This window comes from Coregonus clupeaformis, chromosome 1, assembly GCF_020615455.1.
Source record: "Coregonus clupeaformis isolate EN_2021a chromosome 1, ASM2061545v1, whole genome shotgun sequence".
Lineage (NCBI taxonomy): Eukaryota > Metazoa > Chordata > Actinopteri > Salmoniformes > Salmonidae > Coregonus > Coregonus clupeaformis.
In genome coordinates this window covers 54493242-54518965 of record NC_059192.1, presented here as the reverse complement: position 1 = coordinate 54518965, position 25724 = coordinate 54493242, and the positions used below count along the sequence as shown (strand labels likewise).

Genomic DNA, 25724 nt, shown 5'->3' with positions numbered 1-25724 from the left:
TTCTAACGTTGTAACAAGTTACAACGATATTCCTTCTTAATTGGCTCGATAACGTAATGGGAAAAGGGTTTATTGTATAAATATGGCAACTCTTCTCCGCCTTATTATAATAATAAATTGGGCTAGTTTTCAGGCCTCTTGGGCTGGTTTTGAGTGGTCATGGGTTTAGAAATGTTTGTTTAACCTGGCAACTCGACACTGAGGGAAAAGATGGCTGAAGTGGATTCTGAATCCAATGGCGGGAGAATCAAGGAGAATTGGAGTATTGTCCAAAAGAATGGAAAACGGAGCAAAGTAGTGTACAGTGATGAGACTGTCCCTTTGTATCTAGTAGGAGTACGGTTTGTTAATGAGGAGCAGTTGAGCAGATTACCAATCTTGAAGAAACTATTTGAGATATCCAGACTGGTGGAGAGAGTGCTGGGTAAAGTGAAGGCTGTGAGGATCACAAGAGGCGTGCTTGTTTTGATTTTTTGTGCTTCTGCGGATCAGAAGGAATGTGCGTTGCATCTCACCCGATTTGATAAGTTTGAAGTGTTGTGTGTGACTATTCGGAAAAGGGTACCCCTTAAGGGGGTTATATCTGGCATCTCGTGGGAAGTTGATTGTGAAGAGATTCAAAACATTCCTGGATTGATTGATGCACATCGGATGAATCGTGTGGTGAATAGTGAAAAAGTTATATGGAGTCTCTCCCTACTCAAGTGCAGTTGGGGTATATAAACTACAGAGAGAGCATTTATCCCAAGACCAATGCAGTGTGATCATTGTAAAGCTTTTGGTCATGTTTCAAGTGTTTGCAGAAGGGAGAAGCCGAGATGTCCAAGTTGTGGAAAAGATCATATCATGTGTTTTAAAAGTGAGGAAAATGTGACATGTTGCAATTGTGGTGGGAACCATGAAGCTACATCTTTCGATTGCCCGACAAGGGTGAAAGAGAATGAGGTGGCCAAAGTCAGGGCTGTCCAGAGCATTTCATATGCAGCAGCTGTTACAAGGGTTGAAGGTTTGAATGGTGCTCCTGAAGAGTCCATGGTGGTGGAAAGGCCTTCACTGCAGGCTGCAGGAGTTGCCTTTCACCAGCAGGACCCTGACATTTTCAAGGTTAAGAAGGTGGACTTTGTGGCCTTTATAGCTATGGTGATTAATGGCACTGCCAAGGTGGAGAGAAGGTCCAGGAAGATAGATATCATTGTGGATGCGGCAGAGTGGTTCCTGGGACTGAAAGAGTTACATGGAGTATTGGCACAAGCCGTACCAACCTCTCAGGCCCTAGAGCCTGAGAAGGGAGATATTGAGATTTGAAAGAAGGAAGAAGTGGGAGTTTTGTTTTGTTTTTGTCAATGTACTATTTTTATTTGGGTGGATTAAGTTCGTTTCCCTGTCACATGGATTTTCTTTTTACCTTGTTTTGGTTTTCAACCCGTCCAGTTGGTGGCGGCAATACACTTATTGGGGTTGTAGTCCACCATAAAACCCACAGAAGAAGAAGAGGAAGAACCTGGCAACCCTGGTCACGAGACGCTTCTTCAACAACAAAGCTACTCGTTCAGCTGTATCGATAGCTTGCAAGCCATCATGAAATCGAAACATTTACGCTTCTTTTTTTGACCATTTTTGTGTAGCGACATGAATCAGTGTTTTTTTAAGTATCTAGCTTACTAGTTGATTCAAACGTAATTAGCTTGTTACATTTGCTATTTTGTTAAGAATGATAGTGAGCGTAACAATAGGCTAATTGCTAATGCTAATCCCTGACGATGAGCTCACAAAGTTTATCCCCCCCTGCTAAAGAAGAGGAGGTCTGCTGGACAGAGAAAGAGGCTTTGTTGCTGAACATTGTCGTAAAAGAGGAGGAGGAAGAAGCTTTCAGAATTAAAAAGGAGAAAGAGGACGCTATCACATTGAAAGAAGAAGAAGATAATGTTATAGTGAAAGAAGAGGAAAAACCTTTTAGAGTGAAAGAGGAAGAGGAGCCTATCTCAATAAAAGAGAAAGACGTTTTGGGAGTGGAGGAGGAGACTGAAGATCTGATAAACACAAGTGAGTACTGTCTTAAAAACAGCAATTCTACTGGAGTTCTACACTAAGCTAAATATGTTTTATGGGGTTCAGTACGAGAGAACTGTGTTCAAAGTTTAATTAAACGGAAACAGCACAGAATGACAAATATACATTTTGCGATTTCGAACACATGTATAATAAGAACTGGAGACTGCGTCAAAGATGTCCGCCCGTTGTTTTCAAAATAATCTACTCACGTTCGCATAGACCCACTTTGTTTACTAACATTGCCGCAGGAGGGCGATGCGCGCGCTTCATGGTGTCATAAACACCTCCCTGCTCATACGGAACCCGCTAGTTACGGATACAATAAATCTGCTTGGAGCTCAAATAGTGAGCAAAAGTTTTAGTTTTCCACAATATTTTCCGAATATTACCGTACATTAAACTCACATTATGCAATGGGCTCAGGTTGCCAGACCCATATGCACTGGCGCCCTGTCAATGGCTGGACGACCCTACAAAATGGCCTAACTTTCAGTGGCCAGACATCTTTACATATCTAATTGAAACGCCCAGTGTTTATACGAAGGAAAAACTGAACGCCTATATCGTATCTGAAGATTATGCCTTTGTTAAATGTTTTGGAGGAACAAAGAATGTTGTTTTATGATCTTAGTTCAAATGTAGCGTTGGGAGGGTGATGCCCCAGGGGAGACTGGTGATTGGCCAGAAGAGGGGAGTCACTCCTCTTTTTGCATTGTTTATAAATAGGGGGTAAACGATGAGACGGCAGAACGGCCATGGCAATCTGAGGAGCCGTTCTCCGGACACCGCGGGTCTGTACCTATGCTGTAAATCTCGTGATTTTAATAAAAGCTTTGAACACGATGCAGCATAGCGGACTCTTTGTTGACGGCAATAATTGCCACCATTCATCATATACGACATAATGGCGCCCAACGTGGGGCTGGGTTTGCGTCTCTTCTGTGTTTCAGTCAATCGCCGGGCTGACTCACTCTGAAGCGTGGGAAAAAACAAAACAAAAATGGTGAGTGTTTTCTTACCGCTTCGGAGTTTGTTAGATTGGATATGACTTGTGTACACTGGAGGGATGTTCCATTTCGACCTGGCCTCGGTGGCGTTATTGCGGTCGACTGGAGTCTGCTAAAATGTTATTTCATTGGTAACAATAGACAATGATAATTTAGAGCATTAAGATAGATTTCATTGGTAACGAGTGACAATGATACTTTAGAGCATTAAGATAGATTTCATTGGTAACGAGTGACAATGATAATTTAGAGCATTAAGATGGTCCATTGGTAACGGGTGACAATGGGAAATTCAGATATGTATACATTTTAGAGCATTGCAGGTTTAGATAAGCCCTCGTGACGAGGCGACCGCATGGTGGGCCAAAATCCTGGAAGGGCGTTAGGACTTTTCAGGTCAGTCTTGGACTGGGGTTTGGTTGAAAATTTATTGGGGATGGCTTGCTCAACTTCTGTTCGACGGGATAGTTGCATTGGGGGGGATCGCTCACTTAAATAGCCTTACCCACGGCAGAATAAATTTAGGGCAAACGAAACAGTACTCAATTAAAGGAACGCAATGCTGGGTTTTGTTACATGTTGTAGGCCGCAGTTAGCGAAAGGCTAATGCTAAAGGCTAATTGTGTTGCGTGCTACATGATAATCTCAACCTTAGAGGTCCACTGTGATGGATTCAAGCCTCTTAAACTTGTTTGTATGTGGTGGAACTGAAAGTTCTACGCAAATGTGAGCTCTGTTATGTGTAATTGTGTGAGTATAACGTATAAAATAGTGACGCTGTAGCGTAATGCTATCGGTCTATTGTGTGGTAAGCATGGGCTTAAGGGGATGTGCGCATGCGTGTGATTTTCACGGGGCTAAAACTACAACATGTGTTTATGTGCTAAGCCTACAAAGCACGGCATTATGGGTAAGGGTCATAGGTCCCATGTGGGGGGTCGGAAGGGACAATAGTCACAGAATAGAGAGATTTTGGAAAAAATCTCCTAGGTGTTAAACGGCTGTTGTTTGAATGTGAAACTATTTGGCGAGATGTAGTACATTTATAGATCAAATATATGTTGACGGAGTATAATTAATTAAATTAAGACGATTAAAATTAAATGAAAAGTTTTGGAGCGATCTATTTAATAAATGTATGGGCATGCGTTTAATTTTGCGACACTACACTACAGAAAGGGGGAGTTTATGGCACGAGATTAGGGAACGTTTTGTTGTACGGCACCACGATGGGATGCTGAAACTCAAGCATGAGCTTAAAATGATATTTGCGCATGTGTGGAATTCTGTAAAACAACACATTGGTTAAACTGCAGGGGGAGACAGAGGAACACAGACGATGGAACAAATGCGCATAAAGAGATTTTAACACGAATCTTATAAGTTTAAACGGCGGTGGGTTAAGATGAAACTTGTTTTAGGACCTATTGAATTTATAAATTAAATATATGATAACGGATTATAATAGATTGAATTAAATAATTAAATGACGGATTAAAATCAAAATGTTTGTGAGCGATCTATTTAGTTCTGAGTTTAGTCTTAGAGTGAATAATGTAGAACGAATGAATATTGAATGGTTGGAAATACTCAGTGATTGCATTAACTGCTGAAATCGTGTGTGTTTCTATGTTTTTGTGAAATATGAGAGGAACATGGAACGAGAGGAGAGAGAGAGAAGGGGCTGACGTGTGCGTCACGAACAAGGTGTGACGAGGCAGACGAGAGGATCGGATCAGGCTAGTACACAAAATCATCCTAACAGAATATGTGATGTTATGACAATTTTACATAGGCTTGGCAAATACTATTTCATTAAAAATTGTATTTTGGTGGCTCTGTGTATCACTGGGGTTTGATTACAGATGTGTTGGGAATCAAGGATGGATTGAGGATTGTTCTGTAAATTTAAGATAATTAGAGCTAATAGAGCAAGGGGTTATGGGAATTGGAGTATTGAAGGGTTGTAAGGTTAGAAGGCTTTGTTTATGGGTATTTTAGTCTGAAGATGACTAACTTGCATTTACTTGCAGTTGATGGGTTGTGGTAAGATAGCTAACACTAATTGATATTGGTGACATAGGAATAGGAATTGGGGTTAATTATTCAGGATTGTTAATGGATTTGTTTAGGTTATATTAAGAATTACAGGGGGGAAGCCTATATAACTTATATAGTCTAAAATAGGATAGTTCACAATAAAGGAATAGAAAGGCTTGTTACAATGGGGAAAAAGATATCAGGACTATGAAGGTCATTACACGGGTTGAAATAGTGGTAATCCTTTAATTAAAGTGTTGCTAGGGTATCCGGCAAGTGAAACAAAAGTTGCCCTTCATTCTCAAACAGAAATTGATAAAATATGTCAGTGATAAGATAGGTTTAAAAAGTAGAGCTTAGGGATGTTTATTCTCAGCTTACAATGATCATCTAGGAGTGATTATTGCATCAGAAATTAAGATGAACAAATAATAGATAGGGTATCAGCAGAAACAACGATGAAGATGAATCCAGAAGACGGAAGAAAATGAGAGGTCTGGAACGTGAAGGAGAAGAGGATGATGAAGATGAGAGTGATTGAGAGAGGTCATGGGTGGATATGACTCTGTGATCAGAAGGAAGTTGGCAAGAGAGAAACGAAGAAGGGTACACGAGATTTGATCTCTGATGGAAGTTGAAGATGAAGAAAGCGATGAAGATTTGGAGATTAAAGGTGCTTTATTTTCAAGAGGAGTTTGTCCTACAAGGACTGGCACAGAAGAAAAGTAAGAAGATGATGGAAGATGATATTTCGAGGACAGAACTTAGAACTAAGGTTGAAGAATACTGATATGTCAACGACGAGAAGGAACAGGACTAAGAAAACTGCTGAGAGGATTCCAAGAATTGGAGAAGAAGAAACTCTGAAAACTCAATCATACAACGGGTGGAGAAGATAAGTTTTGGTTATGAAGAATCAGAGTGAACCAAATCAACAATCACTGTTACAGCTTCAACTGAACAATATTGATAATGCAATTGTACCAGCCAAGGGGGTACCAGTTGATTCATATCCAAAGCCAGTTTCTGGACAGACACATAATGGCACCTGTTAGTGTCTAGAAGATCCGAAAGGGGGGTGCATTGCTGAGAGCCTCGATTAGAGGAGAAGAGAAAATAGCTAACAGTTGAAACAACCGGCCATTAGAAGTGATAGTGAATAGGGGAAAAACTTATTTGGGTTTAGGCCTAAAGAGGTTAAACATCTCACTATGTAAAATTAATTAGGGTAGGATAGGGGTTTGATGTAGTAAAACAGTTTAATTACTCTTAGGGAATCAATTGAGCTCTGCTATAAAAGTCAAAGAGGAAGTAAAAGAGACATACTAATATTAGGACAATATACCTATGGCATTGTTGGGAAAGAGATGCATGGTGTAAATTGAAGCGTACAATAAGATGTACACTAGACGACTGACTGTCTGGTAGAATATTTTAAAAAGTAGGGTTTTTGGGAATCATTTGCTTAAAAAGATAATATCATAGGAAGGATGATAATCTATTAGATTGCCTATTAGACAATCTGTCTGGGAAAATAAACTTAATAGGGTGACTGTTATTCTGGGTTACATTCTTACATTAAGGGATTTCAGGCTAGGCTAAAAGGTGGTTAGTCGTTTTGCCAAGTCTGTGTGTAATGAGTCAGAAGCAGGTGGGGAACTTTCCCAATCACATAGTCTAAACATTTGGTGGTAGGGGATTTTGTGAAAATCAGGGGAAAAGGTTTTAAATGTTATGAGAGAAAAGCTTAGATTAAAATAAGTTAGGAGTAGATTAGGGTTGAAGGAACTCTGAGACAGTAAGCTAAGTTTTAACGTTAGTAGTAAGAGAGAGAGAGAACAGTAATGAATGAAACTTTAGAATAGGAAGATCAAGGTAATTGTGGGTACCTTTTGTTATAATCAGAAGGTTTAAAGTTTAGAGGTAGAACTGAAAGGGGGAAAAAGTGACACTAGTGGTGATGGATGGAAGTACAAGTAAAGAGTTCAGAGCTTTGGGAAAACTAGGTTGTTTATAGGGGTTCAGCATCAATTATAGGGGGAAAATACTGTTATTAGGGTTAGGAGAATAATAATTATAATATGCCATTTAGGATGATGACGTTTCTTTCACAGAGAGAGAGAGAGAGATAATTAGGGAGAATATGTGTACTTATCTAGTGAAAGCATTAAAATTTGTTTTGGTTAAGAATTATTGGTTAAAGGGCTATGTAATTTGTAAGGTGACGCTTATAATGGAAGATTTGAAGTCTGTAGAAGTTTCCACAGTCACAGAGGGAGTTAAGGATAAGTTTATTACAGTAGTCACTCCAACAGTGAATAATACACATGGGATATGGGTAGCTTTTCCACTAGAAGGAATTAAGGGTTTTAATTCATCAACTAAATCAACGACGGTAATGGTAACTTTGGAAAGAAATTAATGACTCAGGAGTTTATGTTACGGATGGAGAGGGCTGTCAATGATAGTACGAATAGGATTAAAATAGGAGAGCAGATAGAAACAATATAGATTAATCTGAAATGGAGAATATAGATTCATCATGGAAGCTGCAGGATGGGGTCTTTTGATTTTGATGACAGAGGGGGGGGGTATCTGATCAGTACTGCTCGTTCCTCTGTTGTGGAAATTAGAGATAGATTAACTCATTCTGTAAGGTCAGTGAGGAATCTTGAGGGTTGATGTCTGTTGGGGATGCCAGCCCAAGACGTGTTAGACGGTCGCGCGGCCTCTATCAGGTGTGGGTAAGTCTTATGCTTTGTCATGACTGTGGTATCGGCAACAGTCATTGACAGATAAAATAATGTAGTTGTCAGAACAGTAGGGTTTAAGTGTTCTTGGGTAAATGGATTACCCTATGAGAATTGTTAGATGGAAAGTAAAGTCAGGTAACAGTGGAAACCTGAAGTATTCAGGTGAACCAGTGAGGATAAAAGTTGTTGTTGTTCTAATAAAACATATGAGGTAAGGGGTATGTTTATGGGAATATCAGAGTGTGATGAGTATAGGATAACCTTGGATAAGTAATGACAAATAATAGGTTACTTTTTATATATCAGGTAGTAAGAAGAGCAGGACTTTGATGGTTAAAAGATTAGCTTTTGACTGACAATGTGACTATGGGAATTTTAGAGATATTTGGTGGGTTTGTGATGATAGAGTATATTCTTACCCTATGGGGGATAGGATGTTGTTACAGGTCAACGTTTAAGCTTCCATATGAGGTTTTTACCATTAAAAGAGGAGTGGTACCAACACAGAAATCTGAAGCTAGGGTTGAAAATGGGGTGAAAAGAGACATGGCTACATGTCATAGTCTTCAAGCCTATCATTGAAGGGTAAGTCTAAGGGAGAAGGGGGGGACTTCATTCATGGTATGGTGTAACATTTGGGAAGATAATATTGATAAATATTAGTTATACTTTGAGTCCAGATAGTTCAGATAATATCACTGGGGTTATAGATGCATTATAAGGGATGTGTTTGGGAGATCTGAGAGGATGCAAGATCAATTAGGCCAGTAGGGGCAGTGATGGGTCAGATTTTAGTTTCAGCTTTGATAACACTGTGATGTTTGTAATTTGTTACTGACCTTGGAGAGAGCTATGAGATTGAGATAGGTTGGAGAGTGATGCCTGGAGACAACACTCAGATGCCGGTGTTGACTGTTCCTGATCTGGATAAAGATGGACAAGTGGAACTGATGGATAAATATCATTTTGGATTATTTGATGATTTTTCAAAGTGTTTTTTCAATATTAGTATGATTTTTAGTATGATTTATGAATCAAAGGGGGGAATGGATAATGTGATTCATGCATCATTTATGTATCATTTTTTAAATTCTTAGGTGAAATTGAGGTTTAATTTGAAAGTGGTTGTTTTGCAAAGGATACTGTTTGGTCGTTTCTTTTCTTTTCATTCCAGAAGCATTTGGGGGAACATGTGACTCAAAGACAATATGAAGGGACAATATGACTGGAGGAGATGAAACAAGGAGGGTGTGGCTGATTCCATCATTAACAAGTCCATTGGAAGTCGAGACTACGGAGGAGATGAAGTGTAGTGGACTACATTCCAGTGTCTGCAATGAAATATAGACATATTTGATGTGTAATACATAATTGTGTCATATTCTTAGGTATTGATTTTGGTAGAATGATGTTTGATGTTATTGACTACATGTAAGGATCTTAGATGTTTTTGTTTATTTCGGTGAATGTTTAGGGACAGAGAGGCTAGGAAGGGAGAGTTTCATTGTCCGGTCCTATGGGTTGACCAGCCGTACAATGGATGTTTATGGATAGGATTTTGTTTGCAGGGCCTTACATGTGTATTTAGTTGCATCATAGTTTCAAAATGCATTTACATGGTTTATGAGGTTATCTGGAGTACCGACGGTGGTTGCCTGGGGCAGAGGGACCGTGAGAGAATTTTACTGTCTTGATTGATATGGATGGATGGCTGCCAGACAGTTTTTCGCTCTTACACTCCATAGAGATTTCTTCATATTTCATAGTAATGTATTCACACTTCATATTTCATAGTAATGTATTCACACTTCATATGTCATAGTAATGTATTCACACTTCATAAACAGGTATTTCATAGAAAGGTATTTACACTCTAGAGGAGAATGTGTTTGGTTTAATGTTAAAGATACTCAATAAGATAAATGGTTAATAGTCAATCTTATTCTGTTTGTTTTCGAGATGTTTATTTCGTCTCGAAAGGGGGGAATATCGTATCTGAAGATTATGCCTTTGTTAAATGTTTTGGAGGAACAAAGAATGTTGTTTTATGATCTTAGTTCAAATGTAGCGTTGGGAGGGTGATGCCCCAGGGGAGACTGGTGATTGGCCAGAAGAGGGGAGTCACTCCTCTTTTTGCATTGTTTATAAATAGGGGGTAAACGATGAGACGGCAGAACGGCCATGGCAATCTGAGGAGCCGTTCTCCGGACACCGCGGGTCTGTACCTATGCTGTAAATCTCGTGATTTTAATAAAAGCTTTGAACACGATGCAGCATAGCGGACTCTTTGTTGACGGCAATAATTGCCACCATTCATCATATACGACACCTACAAATCCCTTGATGCATATAATTGTGTGTTGTGTAGGATATTACGTTTCATGATTTTCAAGTGGACAATATTTGTCGAATGAAAACCGAGATGCTGCCTAGCCAACGACAAGGGCAGAAGAGAGCTTTACAAGACCTGGGCTGTATCCTGACAGTATCCTGAATGGCTGGGTATGTACCACTAATGTTAGGCTACCTTCCTAAAATAATTACCTCAATGCAGTGAGTCATTTTAGCTGTCCATTTAATCTAATAACAACTACATTTCATATTATGATAGTCCTTCAGTGATGTAGCATAGGGTAAATTCAGTTTTTCCAAATTTTGCCGCTGTTTAAACCTATAGGGTTTACTTAACTAGTGTTTTTACCATACATCCCTAATTGACTTGCTGGGTGGCCATGTAGTAGCACAATTTAATTAAATGCAGATGTAGTCATATCTAATAACTGCAAGTTAGGGTATGCTGCAGCCATGCAGATGCACTACTGTTAAAAGTTGAACTGTATGTCAGGATTTGAAGAACAGAGAAGGCTTGTACTTCAGGAGCATTTACGTGGAACACCTCCAGGAGAGAGGTGAACCCAGCCCCACTGAGGCAGATCAGCTTGAGAAAGCCTAAGAGGACATGCCGCCAACTCCAGGCAGCCACAGAAAAACGTACAAAGCCCAATGTCTGAGGCATGTAATAGCACACTTGGAAATCATTACACTCACTAAGACAGTACTCTATGAAAGTGAATTACATCATAATTGCAAAATGTAAACCATCACAGTTACCATAAACACACGTGATAGTTACATTGTGCCATGGAACCAGTTGATAAGACGTGGAACCAGTTTTGTTTACAATTTTCAATTCATAGAGTATTAACAAAATGAGTTGTCTAACTTATCTTTTTATTGTTATGTTATCAGAGCTGACAGATGAAGACATAGCAGAGCTGAAAGCCCTGGAACCCAAAGCAGCTGTGCTCACCAACATGGACCGGGGAACTTGTAGCTCTGTATGATGCCAATCTAAGAGCCCTCTCACCACATGAAATACAGGAGAGGAGTGAATAGACTTTCCACAAACTGAGGCGAAAACTAACTCATGAGCAGTGTGTCAACTTTGAGCTTACCTCTAAAGAACAGGCAAAATGCCAGGCTTGCCACACACACAGAATCGGACGAATAACAAGCACCACCTTCCATCGTGTATGCACAGTAGAAAAAGAGACAGCGATTAAAAACTTAATCAAACAGGTAATACACTACAATGACAAATACTTGAATGTCCCAGCAGTGCTTTGGGGAAGAGAGATGAAGGACACAGACAGAAAAAAACTACACTGAAGAATTTACAAAAGGTCATGAAAACTTCAATGTGAAACTCTGGTCTTGTTGTGCAGCACGACAGACCACATCTTGGGGCATCGTCGGATGGAATGGTAAACGGTTCCTGTTGTGGGAAAGGAACTCTTGAGATTAAGTGTCCGTACAAATACAATGAGTACATACAATACAATAAATATGTACATCTTGTATTTGAAATGTTCATACAGTATTTGACATGTATGTTGCCGTTTGAGTTATTTGTTTGTAATACACATTCATTTGATCTTCTAGGGACAACACTTCTACATAGGTTTGTTTATGCTCTACACACCATCACCATATAATTCAATCGGTCAACCTGGGAGTGTTATGATTTAACTGGATAAGAACCCAAATGCAGACAAGTACACGAAGCCATAGAAGTTTTAACAGGTTTATTTACAATGTTCAAAGTCCAGGTTCCCAAATATATGGGAAGAGCAAGTCCAGGTTACAGGGAGGGTAACAGATCCAGATCAGGGCAGGTGTGGTACCGTAATGTCCTAGTGTCCGTGATGAGTCCAAAAGAGAGGTCCGGTATTGGAGAGCAGGATGGTGGTGGCAGGAGTGAAGCGGAGGCAGGAGTCAGGTTCCAAATATCTGTGGCACAGGAGAAAAAGTAAATAGAACAGACCAAAAACACAAAGAGCAAAAATAACCAGGTTGAGTCGGCAGCGAGACTAACATGGTCGTCTTGACTATGATCTGACGATGAGTGGTAAGTTTGACCGGGTCTTAAAGGCTGAGGTGATTATGGTGAATGAGCTGCAGCTGGAACCCTGACTCCCGCACACCAGACTTCACTCCTGCAATCAAGGACAGACAGAGGGGAGGGAGAGAGCAGAGAGAGCTACCTAGCAGCAGTAGGCCTAACAGGGAGATTGGAAGAACAGTTGTTAACCTTGAAATTCTTTCATCTACTTAGACTCTTTCATTATGTATTCTCACAATTGACAGATGTCTTGATGTGTTCACTTCTTGGGCAGAAAGCTGCTTTCTTACTTTTGTGAAATAAGGGATTCGAAGGGTGGTATGGTATGCTGCAAGTTCATCTCTGATTGTCCGCGATCAGCTAGTATCTCATCTATCAGTTGTAAAAATACAGATTCTGCTGTTATCTGCTTATCTGAAACACACCCACCCCAGCCTTGGGACAGAAAGGAAATGGCTCCTGCAGGTGACATTCCAACCAAATACTTGACAGTTATGGTGTTTATAATTAGATGATGTCTGGGATCAAGAGATGAGAGTCATAGGTCTGTCAATGAAAATCTCTGTGTAGTCAGTAATGCACCTGCACCGTTTTGAATTTCGGTTTGAAATATTTAGGCATGTTCTTTAAAACTGCATTCTTGCTCGGCCACATGATGAGCGGTTTCAATTTACATTTAAGCTCTTATCCAGAGCGACTTACAGTTAGTGAATACATATTTTTTTTATACTGGCCCCCCGTGGGAAAAGAACCCACAACCCTGGCGTTGCAAACGCCATGCTCTATCAACTGAGCTACATCCCTGCCGGCCATTCCCTCCCCTACCCTGGACGACGCTGGGCCAATTGTGCGCCGCCCATGAGTCTCCCGGTCGCGGCCGGCTGCGACAGAGCCTGGATTCGAACCAGGATCTCTAGTGGCACAGTTAGCGCTGCGATGCAGTGCCTTAGACCACTGCGCCACTCAGGAGTCATTCAATGCCTGTGACATCACAGGGAGCCAATTTCTCAACATTTTTGAGAGTACGCATTCAGTTATATTACACCTGAATGCAATTTCCCCGTTGCTGAGACCTAGTCTGAGTTTCATTAGGACAACCAATAAATGATTCTCCATGCTCATACAGCCATGCACAAACTCCACAAGTTTTTGGACCACTAAAAAATGAAAGCGGTTAGACCGGTGAAAAATAGAAACTACAGTGCTTTTTGTTTGATATAGAGCTAGAGGAACAGTGGGTATTTTTGAGTGTTTCTTTTAGTTGCTCATTCTCGACTTTGAGTGCGCTGATGTCTGTGCGTAAGTTGAGACACACTGTAGAAAGTTGGTCATACTTGAGTTTGAGATCATCATAGATGACCTTTGGGACCGTGGCTTCTGAAAGAGAGAGAAGTGTAGTTTCGACTACTATAATGAAAATCACAAATGTTCTGTTCACACTACAGTGCCAACCCCAACCACACTAAACCCTTTTCACACTACACAACCAAGCTGAGCCAAGCTGTAATTGGATGGCCTGGTTACGCATTCAACACAGTTGCTTGAATAATGCTGGAACAATGTAGTACAGGTCAGCTCAGTTTAGTTGGCCTAGTAGTGACTATCCTACTGAAGACAGCAAGTGATCAGTACAACAGTCATTTTGCTCAGCTGACGACAGAACCAAACATGATCATTTCCCTGTGATATACTAAATCAAGTGACGTGACCATATGTTTATATTTCCTCTGAAGTTTTGCATGGGGTGTTTGGGTTTCACAAAGGTGATGACTAAAGTGTCTTTATATAGACATTTGTGACCGACTGCCTCGATTCGGTCTTATGTAGAACATTTTAAAATTGTGTTTTTTTACATTGGATAAAAGTAGAGACTCAGAGCTACAAAATTGTATATCATACACTGCAGTTGAGGAACAATGGGAAAGTAATTCTGCTTTGAAAGTTGATAAACTTCTAAACCCACTTTTGAAAAAATGGCCCTTGAATGTTTTGGTTCACCTTCAGGAGAGCTCTTCTTTGTCTACACCTATTCAGCATCGTTCACATCCTCTTAAGCCCTACCCAGCTCTTTAAGGATTCACATGTGAGGCCATATGCTAAACAGAGTGAGTAAGGTAGTGTAGTAAACAACCAAAGATATTAAGACTAAAAGTGGTGAAAGTAGTAGCCTACAATAAGGAAAAACTCCATGTAAAAATACACTTCTAGTCCTTGGCCTATATCCTAAAATTACTGTGGTGCAGGTCATGTTGTTCTTCACATTACCATCTCTGGTAAACACACACTATATCAAATAAAATCAACGTTTATTTGTCACATGCACAGGATACAGAATGTGTAAATGGTACAGTGAAATGGCTACTATTTGCATAATAGCAATATCAAAAATAGTGTCCAGATAAAAATAATTTATAAATATTTTATAATTATTAGATGATGCTTACCCAGATGGGTCATGTGAAATAAATGCTATAAACACCCCCCAGCCGCATCTAGCTAAGTGGATGGGTCACTATTGTCTAGACATGTACCCATGCTTGTGAAACACAATATATAGCTGTAATCACCCCCAGACACACCTGGCTAACTTGATGGGTCATGTAATCCCAATCCATATCTACAGTACAAATGGATTGTCATAGCTAGCCACCATGCATGAAATGCTGTAGTATGAATCTGTAGGTAGGTAAAGCTAACCAACTAGGTTCAATGTTAGCTAGCTAGCTGGCCCCGTGTAGCTCAGTTGGTAGAGCATGGCGCTTGCAACGCCAGGGTTGTGGGTTCGATTCCCACGGGGGGCCAGTATGAAAAAAACACACACAAAAAAACATGTATGCACTCACTGTAAGTCGCTCTGGATAAGAGTGTCTGCTAAATGACTAAAACATTTAAAAAATAAATAAATAATTTAGCTAACATTAGTCTATAACAAGCAATGCAAATAGATTTCTGAGATACAAATAATATTACTACACAGATCATACACGTAACGTTAGCTAGCGAGCCAGCAAGTTAACGTTCGCTAGGTAGCTAACAGTATGCTTTAACTTGCAATGAAAATGACTTTCTGACAAAATTAGAAATGTATAATATCTGAAAAATAAAACTCTTACCCGTATACATCGATGTGGCGTTACATTAAATATAGTTTAGAATAAAGACTGACGTTTTCTTTTTGATGCACCCGTAGCAAAGATTTGTATAACTAGTTCCTTGTTCTATCTGTGGTCATAATGTACAGCAGCTGCCATTACTGCAGCAGCAAAAAAAGTAGTTCCCAGAAAGTCCCCATGCAATTAAATTAATTATATAGATGCCTAGCCATTAATTCTTGCAGAATACCCTATCAGAACCCAAAATATAAGCTTGTTTGTAAACAAGGTAAAATTGACTTATAGACTCATTTTTCAAAACTATTGTTTTGATCTCATTCATGGTTGGTCCTTGCATCCATAGATCTGTCTGTGAATTTGACCGTGGTTACATTTCTCCAACCACATCCCTCAGCTTTATACCAAAACAGTGGCAGGGTCCCACTTTGTTGTTGTTTGAACTGCAGATTGTCCCTTTAAGTCTAGTAGCCTACAGTACCAAGCAATAATGTACACTTAAAATGCATCCTATCCTGACTAGGCTATTTATCCATTAGGTTTATTAAATGCATAACAACAGTCATGTTCAATATAGTTTTTATTAGCCTCCAAAACACACAGCCACTCTGTGATGACACACTGTGCTCTGTTATTGAGGGATCTAGTCTAGATAAAACTTTATAGAAAGAGTTTTATCTTGTGGGTGTTTCATTCAGGTTTCTCTTTTTAACCAAATACTCTGTTTGCCTTTGGCAGGAGAGAGACCAGACTCAGAAGAACCAGCGCAAGAGACATCCAAACATGCAAGACCACACCAATGCTCTCAGTGTGGAAAGAGACATCTGAAAAAGTTAGGACATCTGAAAAAACATGAGAGGACACACACACGAGACAATTCTGACAACTGCTCTAAATGTGGAAAGAGATTTAGCCGGTTATGGAGCCTGAAAGAACATAAAAGAGTACACATGGTGGGAAAGCCTTACCCGTGCTCCCAGTGTGAAAAGGGTTTTGGACAGTTAGGGCAACTAAAAGTGCATGAAAGAACACACACTGGAGAGAAACCCTACCAGTGCTTCCAGTGTGAAAAGAGATTTACCCAGTTAGGGAATCTGAAATGGCATGAGACAACACACAGAGGAGAAAAAACATTTCAATGCATTTTAGAGCCTGTGGTATCTGTTGTTGGCCAAAATAGGAAACTTTCTAAACAAGCTCATCAAAGGGAGAGAGCCAAGATCCAGCGCCACTCAGGTGAAGGGAAAAAACCTAATATCAGCTGCAGACATACGGAGGCCGTAAACAGCGGCCTGTGTCACTCCGACAAACTCACGCCTGCAGACATTGCACTAAACTACCAAAAAGTGTACTCCAATCCCTACAAAGTGAAACAAGACGAGTTTATTCTGCGTCAGATGACCATTAACAAGACGAAGAGGAAAAGAGTATCGGGAGCAGATAGGAAGAAGGCTCGTGATACTACCATAAAGTACAGCCTCCTCTCCGGTGATGCCCCTTATCGAAGTGTCCCAGTCTGCAAAGCGACATTTATCAACATCTTGGGTGAGTCAATGTTTCCATCCTTGATCATTTTACTGTCCGTATGGTAGGCTACTGCAACATTAAAAGGGACATTTTACAGCTGCTTTATTTCACTATGAAACAGTGCATTCGGAAAGTATTCAGACCCCTTGACTTTTTCCACATTTTGTTACATTACAGCCTTATTCTAAAATGGATTAATTTGTTATTTTTCCTCATCAATCTACACACAATACCCCATAATGACAAAGTAAAAAACAGTTTAGAAATGTTTGTAAATGTATAAAAATCAAAAACGAATCACATTTACACAAGTATTCAGACCCTTTACACAGTACTTTGTTGAAGCACCTTTGGCAGCGATTACAGCCTCGAGTCTTATTGGGTATGACGCTACAAGCTTGGCACACCTGTATTTGGGGAGTTTCTCCCATTCCTCTCTGCAGATCCTCTCAAGCTCTGTCAGGTTGGATGGGGAGCGTTGCAGCACAGCTATTTTCAGTTCTCTCCAGAGATGTTCGATCAGGTTCAAGTCCGGGCTCTGACTGGGCGACTCTAGGACATTGAGACTTGTCCCGAAACCACTCCTGCGTTTTACTGGCTGTGTGCTTAGGGTCGTTGTCCTGTTGGAATGTGAACCTTCGCCCCAGTCTGAGGTCCTTAGAGCTCTGGAGCAGGTTTTCATCAAGGATCTCTCTGTACTTTGCTCTGTTCATCTTTGTCTCAATCCTGACTAGTCTCCCAGTCCCTGCCGCTGAAAAACATCCCAACAGAATGTTGCTGCCACCACGCTTCACCGTAGGGATGGTGCCAGGTTTGGTGGAGTGCTGCAGAGATTGTCCTGGGAGGTTCTCCCATCTCCACAGAGGAACTCTGGAGCTCTGTCAGAGTGACCATCGGGTTCTTGGTCACCTGCCTGACCAAGGCCCTTCTCCTTCGATTGCTCAGTTTGTCTGGGCGGCCAGCTCTAGGAAGAGTGTTGGTGGTTCCAAACTTCTTCCATTTAATAATGATGGGGCCACTGTGTTCTTGGGGACCTTCAATTCTGCAGAAATGTTTTGGTACCCTTCCCCAGATCCCCCAATCGATGTAATTTACCACAGGTGGACTCCAATCATGTTGTAGAAACATCTCAAGGATGATCAATGGAAACAGGATGCACCTGAGCTCAATTTCGAGTCTCATAGCAAAGGGTCTGAATACTTATGTAAATAAGGTATCTGTTTTTTATTTGCAAACATTTCGCTTCGTCATTATGAGGTATTGTGTGTAGATGAGGAAAAATATTAATTTAATACATTTTAGAATAAGGGTGTAACATAACAAAATGTGGAAAAAGTCAAGGGGTCTGAAAACTTTCCAAATACACTGTATGTAATGGTGTTTTATATAATATTTTATACAAGTGTACTGGAAAGTGACTAAATGATCCCAGCTGCATCAGAAACCAATACAATATTGACTTCAACTTCTGGATCAATTCATTGTGATATTCATTAAATGCATTTGGATAAACTAGCTTCAATCTTACTGCTAAAACAAATGATGGAGGGAGTTGGTGTATCATTTAAACTTTAATTTGTTGGTTAGTCTGTCAATATAGCAAATAAGTAGACATAGCTTGTATTCAAGACAAAGTGTATATGCTCTGGAGACCGAGGTGAGTTTACAAAGCAGTATGCAGGAACAGTTATGTTAATGTATGACATATATACAGTAAAATAAAAATATACAACTAATACTACAGTTCTACTGCATATGGTGTGTTTGGGTGGTGCAGTGTGGTGTTCGGAGTCACTTTGATACAAGGGGAGATTGTTGTTTTGGGACCTTTCACATTTCCTCGAGTCATCAACTTCTTTGTATCCAAGCGGTATTGTCAGTGAGAGAAAGACAAAGGCTATTAGACATTCATGAGCAATCGTTGTGTCTGTATTCCTACTGTAGCAGAATGGTGTAGAATATGAGACATCCCACAGACACACATTTTACATTTTAGTCATTTAGCAGACGCTCTTATCCAGAGCAATTAGGGTTAAGTGCCTTGCTCAAGGGCACATCGACAGATGTTTCAAGGGCACATCGACATCGATGTTTCACCTAGTCGGCTCGGGGATTAGAACCAGCGACCTTTCGGTTACTGGCACAACGCTCTTAACCACTAAGCTACCTGCCGCCCCACACACGTTAGCTAGCTAGAACACAGTCATAGTTACTCCAAGACATATGAGTCATAATGCCAAAGTCATTCCTTTACTCTATGCCATCAGCATCAACATTTCTCCAGTTTTGATCCTAATGAGAGGCACTGAGGCTAGTTAGCTAACAAGCTATAATGTTAGACTACAGTACATTTTATGCATAGCAAACACAGCTAGCTAAACTTGGCTAATAATGGTACTAGCAAGCCCTGTTAAGGCCGAATAAATCACCAAATTGTACTGCACTGAACAACACTGCCTCATGTAAAAAGAGAGGTTATATTGCTAGCCAGCTACCGACAGCAAAACGACTTACTCGTTTGTCATTTGCCCTCCTGAGTCCTGGTCCAGCTGGTCTAGGCTGCCGCCTCTGCTTACTGGTCTTGCATATATCCTTTTCTCGCAGTCTCAACTCCATTTCAGTGTATTCCAGTTTAAATAAATAGGGCTGTATGTTCCTATGTAAAAGAACATTTAAAAAAATGTCGTCCAGTTCTTCTTTGAAAGAGGAATTGTCAGAAGCAGGCATTGTAGCAAATTATTTAACAATCTTAGATAGACAGTGCACAGTAACATAGCTCCAGTGAACCTGTAAAGCAGTACCGCCCCGGTTTTGAAAAGCCTGCCTTCGATGGTGGGAACAAGGAAATTTGGCTCCCGCCAGGCTGTAGTCTTTACAAAGCCAGGGAAAATGAGTCAACCAAGTATAACCCTCCCGTTGTCCTAGGGTCAAAATGACCCGCCACTGTGTTGAACCAACTTTATTTAATTGTTATATTTTTGGGATCATTTGTGAGAAGGAGGCAGTGAGACTTTAAAGAAAGTATCACTGCCTCCTTCTCACAAATGATCCCAAAAATATAACAATTAAATAAAGTTGGTTCAACACAGTGGCGGGTCATTTTGACCCTAGGACAACAGGAGGGTTAATGTTTTTTTGTCTTATTTCTTGTTTATTTCACACCCAAAAAATATTTTGCATCTTCAAAGTAGTAGGCATGTTGTGTAAATCAAATGAAACAACCCCCCCAAAAATCCATTTTAATTCCAGGTTGTAAGGCAACAAAATAGGAAAAATGCCAAGGTGGGTGAAGTCAATGATGCTATTCCCAGCGCTAATCCACAAGGAGCGAGACAAACAAAGGGTCTTCTTAGGATCAAATGTATTGATTTCAATTTTAAATAACATAGATAATCCTTAATCCTCGGCTGCCTAAATCTAGTTTGTTTCGTTAATTTAAATGACGTTGTTTTTTCCTGATTCTCCATTAATCTCTTACCTATTCCACGGGGCACACAGGCCCCCTTCATGGGATAGTTGGAGATTTTGGCAATGAAGCACTTTATCTACTTCCCCAAAGTCAAGTGAACTCATGGATACCATTTTTATGTTGTTTTGCAAGCCAACTAGCATGCATCTGATTAAGTGAGTAACTCTGTGTGTATGTGTGTCAGGGTTTCCATTAGGAAAATGTGGCGCCGGACAACGTGACCGTGAAGATTTTAATTTACCGGTCATTTGAGAAATCTACCGGAACCATATGCATTGGGTGCATAATCATTAGGGTGTCCCACCCACGGTGCTCAGAATGACAGAAATCACATTTAGATTATGGTAATGCATCTTAACAGAACATGCAACTCATGTAATGAAGCAGCCAATAAAATGTCATTTTCAAACATTTGTCAAAATGTAAGTTGTGGGAAAACATCATTCTAAACAGTGCATCTGGGAAAACACCATTGTACACAGCGCACCTGATAGTGGTTCCATGTGTGACAGAGATGAAAATCTCTGTTAGAAACTTAGAAAGAGGGGGAATCTAAAGATGCAACAACTAGGATGGTTTGCTAATATGTCTAGGGTTGTGCCTTTGGCTTCTGGACAACGAACGAAAGTTGATATGAAAACCAATAGCACAGGAGATAAATGGCATAGCGGTGGGTCCAATAGGGAAGTAAATGGAAATAAATGTGGCAAAATTATATAATTACTCCTGTCTATACAGAAATAAATAAATAATTCAAAATACTTCACCAGAATGCATGACTAAGCCACAGAGGAATCGATGATCATTAGCTTCTTAAAAAAAATAGCTGTGGATTGTTTCAAATCACAAGCTCGTAGGTCTATGCCTATTTGGGAAGCTCACAATTTGGACAGCGCGCGTGGCAATAGGCCTAGCTGATTATTGAGTTGCGGCTGTCATTGAAAAAAGCATCAAAAATATGTGTGAAGAAAATATGTCTTGAGTATAATTTAAAATGTTGAGACAAGAAGAAGGGGAGGGGTGTGTGGCGAAGATATAGGCGAGTTTCTCGCCACAATGGCTCAGCTATCTCCCGCCAATTCCTGCACATTCATTGTTTAATTGTGTGAATTCTTTGCCTTTGATTTTTTGTATTATTCTCCATTACATCTGTCATCAGTAGTAAATGTACTTTGGTTACATTATTTTCTGTTAAGACCCATGGGGCGGCGCACAATTGGCCCAGCGTCGTCCAGGGTAGGGGAGGGAATGGCTGGCAGGGATGTAGCTCAGTTGGTAGAGCATGGCGTTTGCAACGCCAGGGTTGTGGGTTCATTTCCCACGGGGGGCCAGTATGAATTTTTTTTATAATAATAATAATGTATGTACTCACTAACTGTAAGTCGCTCTGGATAAGAGCGTCTGCTAAATGACGTAAATGTAATGTATTCATTACAGTCATTTACCGTTCTCATTATCAGAGTGGAAACGTTGTTTGCAGAGTTCACAACCTGCTACAGTTGTGAGAAACAAGTTTTGGTTTATTTCATAATCATAATTTACGAGATTTGTCAAATTTGTTATTGTCTTTTGTTTGGAGTGCTCCATGTGAGCAATGAGCATGTCTGGTTTCTCTGTCCTGATAATGTTGAGGGAGCGCGCACGTCCCTGAGCACGCAAACAAGTACCTGGCCTGCTGAGCGGAAATGTAGGAAAGTGTTTTTTTTTTACATCCATTGCGAATGATAATATATTTAAACTATAGTTCCTCACAGTAAGCTATTTGAAAAATATTTTCAACAATCTCCCCCTCGATAATCACCAATCCTCGGTGTGAAAGAGCAATGGAAGTTATAGGCCTACTGCTGCATTGGCCTATAGGCTGTGAAGTCAGTATAAAATAATTCCCTCCACGTTTCCATGGTTGGATTTTGTCTATAGGCTACTTTTTAAGCAATGTAAGACATGCCTAATAATATGAAGAAGAAAAAAACACATTCGGGTTTCAAAATGCTTACTGCCTCCAGCTCACATTTTAAAGTGTTGGGTGACGTGCTGATAGCCTATTGCCTGCACTTGAATGATGAATGGGAGGCGCGCTTCAATTACCAGTTGAGAAATAAAAATAGTTGCTCTTTTTAATCATGCACCAAAACAGTTTTTAACACACAATTGCATTTAGAATTGTTGCGCAATGAATGAGTTTATAAAAGCACATGTTTTAATCCAGCAGCAACCAGCTGAGGACCTGCAGGAGAAATCCTGCTCAAAATAGGCTCTGTATGCTGTGCGCTTTTGATTGTTGTGTTGGATAAATAAGATACATGATGACTAATGAAAATACACACAGGCCAATTTAATTCCACGAAATTATGCAAATTAACCTATAGACCGATAAACATGATGGTCAAATGTATTTCCATCAATGAATTAAAAGCATTATTTTGCAATGGGACTTTTTTCTCCAGGTCATTTTGGCAACAGTTTTATTTATCCGTTTTTCTTTTATCGGCCAAAATACAGCAATTGCCAGCTAAGGGAAACCCTGGTGTGTGTGTGGTGAAGTAATATTAATCATATATTATATACAGTACCAGTCAAAAGTTTGGACACACCTACTCATTCAAGGGTTTTTCTTTATTTTTACTATTTTCTACATTGTAGAATAATAGTGAAGACATCAAAACTATGAAATAACACATATGGAATCATTTAGTAACCAAAAAAGTGTTAAACAAATCAAAATATATGTAATCTTTTATATTCTTCAAAGTAGCCACCCTTTGCCTTGATGACAGCGTTGCACGCTCTTGGCATTCTCTCAACCAGCTTCATGAGGAATGCTTTTCCAACAGTTTTAAAGGAGTTCCCACATATGCTGAGCACTTGTTAGCTGCTTTTCCTTCACTCCGCGGTCCAACTCATCCCAAACCATCTCAGTTGGGTTGAGGTCGGGTGATTGTGGAGGCCAGGTCATCTGATGCAGCACTCCATCACTCTCCTTGGTCAAATAGCCCTTACACAGCCTGGAGATGTGTTTTGGGTCATTGTTCTGTTGAAAAACAAATGATAGTCCCACTAAGGGCAAACCAGATGAGATGGCGTATCGCTGCAGAATGCTGTGGTAGCCATGCTGGTTAAGTGTGCCTTTAAGTCTAAATAAATCACAGACAGTGTCACCAGCAAAGCACCATCACACCTCCTCCTCCATGCTTCACGGTGGGAACCACACATGCAGAGATTATCCGTTCACCTACTCTGCGTCTCACAAAGACACAGCGGTTGGAACCAAAAATCTCAAATCTGGACTCATCAGACCAAAGGACAGATTTCCACCGGTCTAATGTCCATTGCCCCTGTTTCTTGGCCCAAGCAAGTCTCTTATTATTATTTGTGTCCTTTAGTAGTGGTTTCTTTGCAGTAATTCGACCATGAAGGCCTGATTCACGCAGTCTCCTCTGTACAGTTGATGTTGAGATGTGTCTGTTACTTGAACTCTGTGAAGCATTTATTTGGGCTGCAATCTGAGGCTGGTAACTCTAATGAATTGATCCTCTGCAGCAGAGGTAGCTCTAGGTCTCTTTCCAGTGGCGGTCCTCATGAGAGCCAGTTTCATCATAGCGCTTGATGATTTTTACGACTGCACTTGAAGAAACGTTCAAAGTTCTTGAAATTTTCAGGATTGACTGACCTTCATGTCTTAAAGTAATGATGGACTGTCGTTTCTCTTTGCTTATTTGAACTGTTCTTGCCATAATATGGACTTGATCTTTTACCAAATAGGACTATCTTCTGGATACCACCCCTACCTTGTCACAACACAACTGATTAGCTCAAATTCACTTTTAAGAAGGCACACCTGTTAATTGAAATTCATTCCAGGTGACTACCTCATGAAGCTGGTTGAGAGAATGCCAAGATTGTGCAACGCTGTCATCAAGGCAAAGGGTGGCTACTTTGAAGAATATAAAATATATTTTGATTTGTTTAACACTTTTTTGGTTACTACATGATTCCATATGTGCTATTTCATATGTTGATGTCTTCACTATTGTTCTACAATGTAGAAAATAGTAAAAATAAAGAAAAACCCTGGAATGAGTAGGTGTGTCCAAACATTTGACTGGTACTGTACCTCACATGCGACCTGTGATAAGACAATGTAATGAATATGACAAAGTCATATGTTTATCTGACTCCATGAAGATGATTTAGCAATATGCAAGAAACTATAGTTGAGTTACAGTAACAGAAACGTCAAGAAAGGTATGAGAGTTGTCTATCAAAGGCAAATAGATTTAATTACATTGTAAAATGAACGATACATTATACAAGGCATAAACCTTAAGTTACAAGACAATACAGACATTAAAGAAAACATTAAATGCCCACACCAGCAAAAATCCACTTTTTTTTAGCTGGAAGACAATGCCCAGAGCTTACCCATGATGTTGCACAACAATTTAAGTCAATAAATTATCGTTTTAGTGAAGGTATGATATATTGGGTCTTGAAGTGTGTCGTAGTAAATATTAAAATGTTATAGCTTGGTCTGACTAAAATCTTGTGCATGACCCATTTTAATGTTAGGAGCTTGTTTTCAATCAATGCTGTTCCTATGCAAGAACAATGGACAGAGCCAATATCTTCTCAAGGACAACTCCCACGCCACAGGCCACAATCTGGTTGCTCCCCACGAGACTTTCCTTTGAGAACATACACACATTCACACACACATCTCCATGCATACGCACACTCATCCTCATGCCTCACGAGTTACGCACACACACACACTGCACTTCCTTCTACTGGTCAGAATGGGGCTTCTACTCTGGACAGAGCAGACCCGCCTCCTACGCATCGGGAACCAATCAAGGGACTAGAAGAAGGACCCCTTCCTTTGTGTTGCATTGTATAAAGTAATGCTGAAAACTCTGTTTTTGATCCCTTTCAACTGTCTCGATAAGAGGCAACTGAATGGGTCCATGCATGTAGCTTGAGCAGTACCAGCTATCTCTGTTGTTTAATAAACTGCCTTTTGCTTAAACATATTCCTCTCCGTCTAGCGTCGTTGGTTCTGTACTTCCTCTCCTGTAGGCCTATGGTTTCACCAACAAGTGGGAAATCCAAAGTGGGAAATTTGTGGAAATCCCTGTCATTGATGTGTAATTTCTTTCTGACTTATGTGTCAGTTATAGGGTTGGCTTGAGTTAACTTGGAACCACCTATCTACAAACATGTTAGCGCTAACACGTGTGGGCTCCTAACTTCCATTTCACAGCCTGTTGTTACTGGGGAGTATTCATTACGAAAACCGTTTACCGTTTAAGAACTAAATGGAAGCAAACAGAGCAAAACGAGAGTTTCTATTGGACAAATTCAGGT

General features: G+C 40.2%; 1 protein-coding gene across 3 annotated transcripts in view; it reads left to right on the top strand.

The window, feature by feature from the left end:
* The first annotated feature begins 1500 nt into the window (after positions 1–1500).
* The window catches only part of LOC121570684 (zinc finger protein 771), a 41214-nt gene continuing 16990 nt past the window's right edge, over positions 1501–25724 (top strand). For 2 of the 3 annotated variants that reach the window (XM_041882159.2, XM_041882167.2), the window contains exons 1-2: positions 1501–2043; positions 16103–16909. In XM_041882159.2, coding sequence (XP_041738093.2) covers positions 1761–2043; positions 16103–16909 — 1090 coding nt within the window. In that variant the 5' untranslated portion in view covers positions 1501–1760. Of the gene's footprint in view, positions 2044–11101; positions 11840–16102; positions 16910–25724 lie in introns of those variants that run through there. The other variant, XM_045221885.1, reaches the window with a different exon arrangement.